The sequence below is a fragment of the Lotus japonicus genome, chromosome 6, assembly GCF_012489685.1.
Source record: "Lotus japonicus ecotype B-129 chromosome 6, LjGifu_v1.2".
NCBI classification, from domain to species: domain Eukaryota; kingdom Viridiplantae; phylum Streptophyta; class Magnoliopsida; order Fabales; family Fabaceae; genus Lotus; species Lotus japonicus.
In genome coordinates this window covers 44,988,218-44,999,950 of record NC_080046.1, presented here as the reverse complement: position 1 = coordinate 44,999,950, position 11,733 = coordinate 44,988,218, and the positions used below count along the sequence as shown (strand labels likewise).

General features: G+C 34.4%; 1 protein-coding gene and 1 pseudogene across 1 annotated transcript; both read left to right on the top strand.

The window, feature by feature from the left end:
• Window positions 1-1,017: 1,017 nt before the first annotated feature.
• On the top strand, window positions 1,018-5,493 carry LOC130722508 (11-oxo-beta-amyrin 30-oxidase-like). The gene is made up of 5 exons (XM_057573251.1): window positions 1,018-1,348; window positions 2,863-3,080; window positions 3,169-3,386; window positions 4,426-4,813; window positions 4,909-5,493. Exons 1-5 carry the CDS (start codon window positions 1,066-1,068, stop codon window positions 5,332-5,334), a joined length of 1,533 nt encoding a protein of 510 aa, XP_057429234.1. The 5' UTR covers window positions 1,018-1,065; the 3' UTR covers window positions 5,335-5,493.
• A 1,830-nt stretch (window positions 5,494-7,323) lies between these two features.
• Window positions 7,324-10,946, top strand: LOC130726360 (11-oxo-beta-amyrin 30-oxidase-like; annotated as a pseudogene).
• Window positions 10,947-11,733: the final 787 nt, after the last annotated feature.

Below are 11,733 nucleotides of genomic sequence, written 5' to 3'. Positions count from 1 at the left end.
GGTAGATTGTGACACCCAAAAAATGTTTTACTATCTTCTGCCATGGAGATGCTGCCACATAGCTGCCTGCTTCAATATCTTGTTGCCGTGCTACTTTATTTTTGTTTTTTTCCAGAATTCTCTCACTCAATGAATGAGATATTAATATTTTGAATAGGGATGCATATGGATCGGATCAACCCAATGAAACTATCTAACCCAACTCGATCCAATGATAACAATGCGGGTTAGATTGGGCAAACATGTCTATCGGATGAATTTTATTACGATTTAATCATCTTTGGATCAAATATCGGATTTCATAATAATCTATCCAACACAACCTGAAATTCAGTTATATAATAATAATATATTATTTAATATAATTTTTTAATAATTTTACCTAAAACCTACTAGTAGGTTATGTGATTTATGGAGACTGAGTCCTACTATTAGAGTAACTTTTAGGAGACTTATAGACTAATTTGTTTATAATTATTTATCATATTTGAAGACTTGGACTACTTGTTTAGTTATGTGTTATTGTATGAGTGTGAGTAGACGGTAATTATGAACTTATGATGTAATTGCATGTTGGAGATTTAAATTACTTATTTTTTAATACTTTTCAATATTTGAGAGTTATTATTTCTATTTTTATTTTAATACAACGATCTAATCAATCCATCCAAACCAACCTGAAGATTGTTGAATTGGGTTGGTTCTGATCCGTAGGTGAAAATTCACGAAATCCCACCAAAACAGTTTAAATTTCATCGGATCTTGATTGACCAAAATCCGTTTACCACAACCCAGGTACATTTTCACTCTTTTGAAGATTCTATTATGCACCAAAAAAAAAAAAAGAATTGAATCCAAGACGGCAAGACCGCATGCTTATACTTTAGAGAACCGTCCCCACTACTTTATTGAATAAACTAGAAAAATAATGAATATGAATAAAATGACTATGAGTATCTAAAAAATACATATTAAAAAAAATCACAATAAAATATTAAGTTGCATAAATATCTTTCCCTTCGTAATAGTACACTAGACAAGAAACAGAGTCATCGAGAGGCAGAGATGGAGCTGCTTTCAATAATCTGGGTGGTGGTAACAGTGACAGTTGCTGTGATTCCGATATGGGCCTTGCAGGTGCTGTGGCTGAAACCAAAGAAGATGGAAAATCTTCTAAGAGCTCAAGGTCTTCAAGGCCAGCCTTACAAGCTTAACCTTTTCAGTGACAACTCCAAGCAAAACCACATGCTCAAGCTGCAACATGAAGCCAACTCCAAACCCATTACTCTCTCCGATGATGTTGCACCACATGTATTCTTGCCTTCATTTCAAACTGTCCACAAATATGGTACAAATATAATTTGATTTTTTGTTATATACAACAATATGTGTGTATATATGTTGTGTTGTGTTATTTGATTGTTGTTGAGTTTTCAAACTTTGAATCCTAAGGGAAGATTTTTTTTTTTTTTTTAATTTGTTACTGGAGATCCATTCATTCAATAGAGGTTCAATCATGCACTTAAGGCCATCTTAGTCAAAACTATGTGCAAGTAGAAGAACATGTGAACAACCAATTATCTAAAAAGCTTAAGTTGTCACATACCATGTGCTTAAATTCAACTTTTTTATCCGAAGAATTGGGGGAAATAAAGATCGAACTCTGGACCGCTTGGTCATAGAAGCTCTGATATCATGTCAAGCAACCAATTATTCCAAAAGCTTAAGCGGTTGAGTAAGGGTCACATGAATTGGTTCCTATTATATTCTAACAGACTAATCATGGTTAGTTGCGTTTCTTCTCTAGATGCTCCTTCAGGTCGAAACATGTTAACTTAGCTTTCTTCTAATCTTCTCTAGACTTTTTTGAAAGGTTTTTTACAATTATTTTTAAGAGTCATGTTCTTCAAATTGGCTAAGTGCTGAAGAAGTAACTAACACTTGTCGAAGCCGATAGACTTGATTATTTAATAGGACACCTGATGAAAGTTGTAGTACAGGGAACATTCCAACTCATCAAGAGGATAAGTTTTCATTTTTCATAGCCCAATCATCAATTTCTGCTGAATATTTGCTAGAAAATGAATAATAGAATTCTGATTCAGAGGTGAGAATTAATTTGAACCTGACCATGGTTTACAAAGAATTTGGAGGGAGATCCAAGCAAACATTGAAACCTAATCATCATGATAACACTGAAGCCATTTTAGGATTTTGAATGCCTAATCATGAGAGCAAAGCAGTGAGTGAGAAAGAATTTCACATCTTACACTGAAGTTCAAAGTTTGAAATGGGAAGAAAACCTCCATTGAAATAGAGAGCAAAGAGCTAAAAGCCATAGATAGAGCTCAACAGAAATATTAGGATTAAGGAATTTGTCCAATTACGGACATTATGTGTCATTTGTACTTTTACTTAGAAAAAAATCAGTTAAAGTCCCATCATTTTTCAAACAATTTATTCTATCATTATTCATTTCAATTCCTCTCTTTAAATTGATTACTCTTGAAATTATTTATCCAAGATAAATGTAATTTGGGAGATCTTTTGGTTGAAATGCATTCATGACTGTTACCTAGTGGGTAACATAAGACAAAGCTATGACGATGCTTGAGTACACAGTTTTTTTGCCCCTCTTTTTAACATGGAAGTGAGGGTTGGGGTTATATGGTTGCTAGAATGGTAGTGGTAAAGATAGCTGTGAATACATGGGTAAAAGAGAGTACTGTAGGAGTTTATATTATTATCAAATTTAGGCAACAAATATTGTATGCCCTTGATGCTAATATGAGATGTAGAAGATCAGTCCTCCTTGAAGTTGTTGCTTCTTTGAACAGTTGCTAATAGTAAATGGATGTGCAGGCAAGAATTCCTTTTTATGGGAAGGTACAACACCACAGGTGATCATCACAAACCCAGAACAAATCAAAGAAGTCTTTAACAAGATGCAAGACTTCCCTAAACCAAAGTCAAATTCCATTGTCAAATTTTTTAGTGTTGGTCTGGTAGAATATGAGGGTGAAAAATGGGCTAAGCATCGAAAAATTATTACCCCGGCATTCCACACAGATAAATTGAAAGTAAGGTTAATGCTTTCATTTATTCATGAACTTTGTTGTCAACCTCTAGTTTTTCTTTTGCTAATGTGATTTACTGCACAATTTACAGATTATGCTGCCAGCTTTTTTAAAAAGCAGCCATGATATGATTAGCAAATGGAAGGAAATGTTGTCATTGGATGGATCATGTGAGATTGATGTTTGGCCTTTTCTTCAGAATTTGACTTGCGATGCGATTTCTAGAACGGCATTTGGAAGCAACTATGCAGAAGGAACAAAAATGTTTGGGCTTCTGAAAAAGCAGGGATATCTTTTAATGACAGCACGGTAAGACTACTATGATTTTGGTGTCCTTGACAGCTAAATTAAGCATGTTCTAGTTTTATCAGAATAAATTCACCATGATTTATAAAGAAAACAATCTATCACCATTTATCTCCACGTTAATTAGTCTTAAGAAAAGATCTTTTGTTCCCAAATTGTGTCTCAATTTCTTGTCCCACCAGTGAAATCTTGTCATGTTAATTTAAAAAGACATGAGGGGGCACTTACAAACTAGTATGGTGGATTTTAATTTACATGTCAAAACTTTATTGCTGGGACAGAAAATGAACTACACAGTTTTGGGACAACAGATTTCAACCTTAATGTACAAGATTTTTGTTATGTTTACATTCTATCTAATCTAACTAAAAAGTACTTAGAAAGCTTGTACCTGCCATTTGCCTGTCAATATCACATTAAACATGGGATGATGGGAGTGCTTGATGTCAAACAAGTCCATGGTCTCTGTAGTCTGAAGCATCTCATTCTTGTCAAAAGAATCATAAGACCCAATATCGATGTTGGAGTCTATGTGTTTAAGATATAACATGTAAACTGAAAACAATGAATTTGAGTCTTGAATATTGCATACATATTTTGATTTACTATGCTATTAAGTCGAGAGTCATAGATGAGATTTATATTATATTTTTAAGGCAATCCCTGAGCTCTTTTGACTTAAAGTGTGGACATTATATTGCACAGACCCCTTTATCTTGTGCTGAAATTCACTTTTTCATATTGACTGAATTTTAGACCATCAGGTCATAGAGAATAAACTCACAATCTCGAAAGTTATTAGGTGCGAAGATACATTAATGGTTTTTATATTATATTTCTAACTTAAATATGCTTTTACCAATATATTTGATATCTAGTTTTCAGAAAGTCATAAATTCTAGAGATATGAAATACCAATTGATTCACATGAGAGATGCTACCAGAGTTCAAGTTGTTATGAATAATAATGCATGTCAGTTACAAAAAGAAAAGAAGAAAGTTCTTTATTCGTACATAATTAACATCACTAGATATTTTCTAGGCGTCTACAAGCTAGCACCAAGAGGAGGATGAAGGAAATTGATAGAGATATTCATGATTCACTTGAGGGTATCATTAAAAAACGAGAGCAAGCCATGAAGAACGGTGTAGCCACAAATGATGATTTATTAGGCCTACTTTTGGAATCAAATCACATTGAAAATCAAGGACTTGGAAACAGTAAAAATGGTGGAATGACCAACCAAGAAGTAATTGAGGAATGCAAGATATTCTACATTGCAGGGCAAGAGACCACATCAACTTTACTAGTTTGGACAATGGTATTATTGGCTCGGTATCCTGAATGGCAAGAACGTGCAAGGCAGGAAGTTTTGCAGGTTTTTGGCACCCAAAATCCAAACTTTGATGGCTTAAGTCACCTTAAAATTGTATGTATCACGACATAGTTTCATTTTGAAGATTATTATTGTTATTATAACTGTTTCTGGTGCTAATCTACTTCTCGTAACTTTTTGTCCCATAGGTGACCATGATTTTATATGAGGTTCTCAGGTTATACCCACCTGTAATTTACTTCATTCGAACTGTTCAAAAGGATTTGAAACTTGGAAACCTGTTACTACCTGCAGGAACCCGTATTTCCTTACCAATACTATTGATGCACCATGATAGTGAAATATGGGGTGATGATGTAAAGGAGTTCAAACCTGAAAGGTTCTCTGAAGGCATTGCTAAAGCCACTAAAGGCCAAGTTTCATATTTCCCATTTGGATGGGGTCCTAGGATATGTATTGGCCAAAATTTTGCCTTGTTAGAAGCAAAAATAGTATTGTCATTGCTTCTGCAAAATTTCTCATTTGAGCTTTCTGCGGCCTATGCCCATGTTCCCACCACTTCGGTTACTTTGCAGCCGAAACATGGGGCGCAACTCATTTTGCATAAAGTGTAGTATCAATCATATGTAGCACATAGACTGTAAGCCATATTTTAAGAATCCTGTAATGCATGTATGTTTACATTCAGCTAGTAGTTTGAATCAATAAATACATGTATGAATTCATAGTAAGGACACTTGTTCCAAAATCAAATACCATATCTTGTAGAAGAATCCACGGTTTGATTTGGAGGACTTTACACTCAAGCTATTGTAGATGAATTTTTATTAGGTATTTAGGTTCTATTTGGAGGAAATAAAGTTATTGTGCATGTATGTTTATTAGGAGAGGTGAACTCTGAACATGCCAAGTTTCATGCACATTTCCCTATTTATCATTGCATGGTAAGCTCTCATTTTGTGAATATTTCATTGAATCAACTGTGAATCACATGAACATTTTATGGGTGTAGAAAATCAAAGCATTATTTTGGTTTTCTTCATATACTTATTCCACATAACTCTATGACTCTATCAAATATCAATTTACAAATATATAAGTCTGAACTCTGAAGTGCACACAATGTAGCAGATATGACTCTTCTTCAATTGATGTCATTTAGATGCCTTCCATTACATGTTTGCTGTCTGATCTAGCAGCTGCTATATATATAGACTGGTTTTTTTGGCCTGAAACTTTTTGGAATCTTTTATTGTAAAATGAGTTCCTATAGTGACATATTTTTTTAACTTATTATTTTATGCATTTTGTTTTTCCTGTGAACTGAGTACTACTCTTAAATTATCTTTGAAAGACTATAGAACAGTTACATGATGATCTTGTTAGTTGTTTAATTTGATTCACTACAGAGAGCAAGCTTATTGAAGAAGCTTGAAGAAGATGAAATCTTGAGTATATTGACCAGATCGAATGATTTTCATTACAAAGCTAAACAACTAATCTGTAACTAACTACCTAATTCTGTTTTAACCAACCTAACTACTTGCCAGCTCACCCATTACACACTAACTACTAGTATTTACAAACAAGTCCCTATGTTGCTTAGAACTGGTCCTTGAACTCTTGTATTTTCACATTCTCGTTAAGGGGAGACCATAAGCCTTTAAATAAATGTTTTTTATTCTTGATTGTTAACGTCTTAGCCATATGCTTTTGTCTTTCATACACTCGTGAAACCTTAATTAGTTTGGTTTTTTTAACTGGTTGTTAAAAATAATAATATAAAATTAATCATTTGATCATTATCTAATGCTTAAGTAATTATTTATTGATATAGTATCAGAGTTTTTATAATCAAGCTACTTATAGTTTGATCTTTGTCGAATATTTTTAAATATGCAAGCTTGTCTTCCCGTGAAAAAAAAAAAAATTAAATCCAAGTTGAAACGTTTTTTGTTTGTTTGTTCATGAATTCGGTCCCCACCACCGCTTCACTGATTCTGTTTCTGCTATAAAGAAGAACAACATGTTGCACTGCCCTGAGTGTTGGTCTGTAATGAGCAAAATGATAAAAAGGGAAATAGCTTTGTATTGATTGAATTAAAACCACTTCCAGAATAGAATCCTAGAAGGAAAGTACACAGATGCAAATTCTGGGAAATTAGAGAGTAAGAGAGGGAGAACAGAATAGAGATAATTCTCACAACTTGCATAAAAATAACTACTATCAATTATTCCTTATATACTAGCGAATAATTATATCTTCACACTTCATAAATGAGGTGTTATAAGAAGAAAGAAGAGAAAGTAAAGATGTGATAGCCACGCGTTTCCTCATTCCCTTTCTTTGCCCCGGGGCCATTGCTACCACATTGATTCTCCTTTTCTCCATGTGGGCCCTCTTCCTCTAACCTGGCATGATACGTGCCTTTCTTCACCATTGCCATGGAGATGCTGCCACATACCTGCCTACTCTCCAATATATTGTTGCCGTGCAGCTTTATTTTTGGTTTTTTCCATAATCTTATCACTTAATAAATGAGAGATTAATCGTTCTAGGTAGTGTTATACACTAAAATGAAGATTTTTTTCCTATACACACAGATATGTAAAAATTGAATTCAAGACTAGATGCTTAATAGAACCGGTTTCCGCTACTTTATTGAATAAACCATGACATAATTAAAGTCACAATAAAATATCTACCAAAAAAAGAAAGTCACAATAAAATATTTAGTTGCATAAATATCTTACCTTGGCAATAGTACACTAGACAAGAAGCAGAGTCATCCAGAGGCAGAGATGGAGATGCTTTCAATAATGTGGGTTGTGGTGACAGTGATAGTTGCTGTGATTCCGATGTGGGCCTTGCAGGTGCTGTGGCTGAAACCAAAGAAGATGGAAAATCTTCTGAGAGCTCAAGGTCAACCTTACAAGCTTAAGCTTTTTGATAACGATTCCAAGCAAAACCACATGCTCAAGCTGCAACATGAAGCCAACTCCAAACCCATTACTCTCTCCGATGATGTTGCGCCACATGTATTCTTGCCTACCCATCAAACTGTCCAGAAATATGGTATGCAACTCGTTTAGTGTTTCGTGTGTTGTGTTAAGAAACTTCAAATCTTAAAGGGCATGTCTTTTCATTGTTGCTGAATATCCTTTTGTCTTGTATGTCATGATGTGAAAAAAATTGAACTTCCTACTGCCCTGATCATGTTGCCAAACAATCTCTGTAGTTCTTCTGTACGTGCTGCAATATAAATTACCCCTCTATAACTTCTACATGATAGCAGTACACAACTAAGTGTTAATTTTTCATAGAACAATCAACAATTTCTGTTGAGTATTAGCTAGAAAATGAATAATAGAATTCAGATTCAGCTGTGAGAATAAATTTGACCCTGACCTTGGTTTACAAAGAATTTGGAGGAAGATCCAAGCAAATATTGAAACCTGATCATCCTGAGAACACTGAAATTTAGGATTTTGAAAGCCTAATCATGAGAGCAAAGGCTAATTGAAGAAAACAGTGGGTGAGAAAGAATTTCACATCTTGCATTGAAGTTCAAAGTTTGAAATGGAAAGAAAACCTCAACTGAAATAGAGAGCAAAGAGCCAAAAGCAACAGAAACAAACAGCCTTATCCCACTAAGTGCTAAGTGAGGTCGTCTATATGAATCACACTATGGCATTGAGCTTGATCGAAAATCAGATTTGGAGGGATATTATTGATATTGATGTCATTTTTAGCAATATCTTCCATTATTCTTTTTGATCTCCCTCTACCCCTCTTCACAGGACTAAAGAGCTTAGAAAAACAAAAACTCAGTTAAAATCCCATAACTTTTCAAATTTGCTGGATTTAATATCCAAATAAGCCATTTTATCACAATTCATTTCAATTCCTCTCTTTAACTCGATTGATCTTGAAATTCTTATCCGAGATAAATGTAATTTGGGAGGTCTTACGGTTGAAATGCATTCATAATTGATACCCTTTAGTTGACAGTTTATTTTTGGCCCCTTAATTTAACAAGGAAGTGATGGTAGGGGTTATATGATGGCTATAGTGGTAGTGGTAAGGATAGCTGTGAATACATGGGTAAAAAGAAGTATTGGAGGAGTTTATAGTATTATCAAATTTAGGCACCAAACATTATATGCTCTTGAAGCTAATATGAAATGTAGAACTTGAAGTTGTTCCTTGTTTGAACAGTTGCTAATAATAAATGGATGTACAGGCAAGAATTCCTTTTTATGGGAAGGTGTGACACCAAAGGTGATCATCACAAACCCAGAACAAATCAAAGAAGTCTTCAATAAGATGCAAGACTTCCCTAAACCAAAGTTAAATTCCATTTCCAAATTCTTTAGTGTTGGACTGGTAGAACATCAGGGTGAAAAATGGGCTAAACATCGGAAAATTATTACCCCGGCATTCCACGCAGATAAATTGAAAGTAAGGTTATGGCTTTCATTTATTCATGTACTTAGTTTTCAACCTCTAATTTTTCTTTTGCTTATGTGATTTATTGCACAACTTTCAGAATATGCTACCAGCTTTTTTAAAAAGCAGTCATGATATGATTAGCAAATGGAAGGAAATGTTGTCATTAGATGGATCATGTGAGATTGATGTTTGGCCTTTTCTTCAGAATTTGACTTGTGATGTAATTTCTAGAACGGCATTTGGAAGCAGCTATGCAGAAGGAACAAAAATGTTTGGGCTTCTGAGAAGGCAGGGGTATCTTTTAATGACGGCACTGTATACAAACATCCCAATGTGGTGGTAAGACTACTATGACTTTGGTGTCCTTGACAACTAAATTAAGCATGCTCTAGTTTTACCAGAAGAAAACTCACCATGATTTATAAAGGGATCAACCTATTACCATTTATCTCTATGCAAATTAGTCTTAAGAAAATGCACAAAGATCAATATATTTGTAACGACACATATATGGTTTTTGTATTACATTTCGTAGATATCATATGCCTTGTACCAATATATTTGATATCTAGTTTTCAGAAAGTCTTGTAAATTAAGGAGATATGACATACTAAATGATTCACATGATGATGATGATAGATCATAGATGCACAAGAGTTCAAGCTGTTATGAATAATAATGCATGTCAGTTACTGAAAGAAAAAAAAACTTCATTTCTGCATAAATAACATCACTAGATATTTCTAGGCTTCTACCAACTTCCACCAATAAGAGGATGAAGGAAATTGATAGAGGTATTTACGATTCAGTCGAGGGTATCATTAAAAAACGAGAGCAAGCCTTGAAGAATGGGGAAGCCATAAATGATGATTTATTAGGCCTACTTTTGGAATCAAATCATATTGAGAATCAATGACTTGGAAACTGTAAAAATGGTGGAATGACCAACCAAGAAGTAATTGAGGAGTGCAAGCTATTCTACATTGCGGGGCAAGAGACCACTTCAACTTTCCTGGTTTGGACTATGGTGTTGTTGGCTCGGTATCCTGAGTGGCAAGAACGTGCAAGGCAGGAAGTTTTGCAGGTTTTTGGCAACCAAAATCCAAACTTTGACGGCTTAAGTCGCCTTAAAATTGTATGTATCACGGCATAGTTTCATTTTGAAGATTATTATAGTTATTATAATGGTATTTAATTCTAATAAACTTCCCATAACTTTTTGTCTCATAGGTGACCATGATTTTATATGAGGTTCTCAGGTTATATCCACCTGTAATTTACTTCAGTCGAGCTGTTCAAAAGGATTTAAAACTTGGAAACATGTTACTACCTGCAGGAACCCGTATTTCCTTACCAATACTATTGATGCACCATGATAGTGATATATGGGGCGATGATGCAAACGAGTTCAAACCTGAAAGGTTCTCTGAAGGCATTGCTAAAGCCACTAAAGGCCAAGTTTCATATTTCCCATTTGGATGGGGTCCTAGGATATGTATTGGCCAAAACTTTGCCTTGTTAGAAGCAAAAACAGTATTGTCATTGCTTCTGCAAAATTTCTCATTTGAGCTTTCTGCAGCCTATGCCCATGTTCCCAGCACTTCGATTACTTTGCAGCCAAAACATGGGGCGCAATTCATTTTGCATAAAGTGTAATATCAATCATATGTAGAACATGGACTGTAAGCCATCTTTTAAGAATCCTGTAATGCATGTATGTTTGCATTCAACTCGTAGTTTGAATCAATAAATACATGTATGAATTCATAGTAAGGACACTTGTTCCAAAATCAAATAGCATATGCAGAAGACTCCCACGGTTTGATTTTGAGGACTTTAACTCAAGCTATTTTGACACTTGTTCTATTTGGAGTAAATGAAGTTATTGTGCATGTATGTTTATTAGGAGAGAGGTCAACTTTGAACATGCCAAGTTTCATGCACATTTCCCTATTTATCATGGCAAGGTAGGCTCTCAATTTTTAAGTATTTCATTTTCCCTTGTTTTAAACTTCAACATGTTCATTCAATTGTGAATCACATGTTCATTTTACATGTGTAGAAAATAAAATCACTAGTATTTTTTATTTGTGTATATATATTCAACTTACCTCTATCAATTTACAATATTTAAAGTCTGAAGCTCACACACTGTAGCGGCATATGACTCTCTTCAATTGGCATGTCATTTTGATGCCTTACATTACATGTTTGCTGTTTCATTTATTAGCTGTTATATGTACTGGTTTTTGGGGCTATTTATGGGCTGAAATTGGTGTTGAAATAACGTTTTAGATTCAGTAAAACTTTTGAGAATTGACTGTTTTACTTTTATGCATTCTGTTTTTCAGGTGCATCACATATCATGATTTGAGTAATACATTTAAATTATCTCTGAAAGACTATAGAACAATTACATAATATGATGATCTTGGTTTTCTTTTTTCTTATTGATAAGCAAATGTTAGTAAATTAGTCCTCCTCAGGGTTCGAACCCTGGACCTTCACCCTTCATCCCACCCAACCCTTATGTCCCTAGCTCTTTCCACTTGAGCTATCC

What these genes read in the sequence shown, in the direction of transcription:
- LOC130722508 (XM_057573251.1), top strand. Translation starts at nt 1,066, where the DNA reads ATGGAGCTGCTTTCAATAATCTGGGTGGTGGTAACAGTGACAGTTGCT. An exon ending in TCAAACTGTCCACAAATATG is followed by an intron (nt 1,349 to 2,862) that starts GTACAAATATAA and finishes ATGGATGTGCAG; the next exon opens with GCAAGAATTCCTTTTTATGG. An exon ending in GCTTAAGTCACCTTAAAATT is followed by an intron (nt 4,814 to 4,908) that starts GTATGTATCACG and finishes TTTGTCCCATAG; the next exon opens with GTGACCATGATTTTATATGA.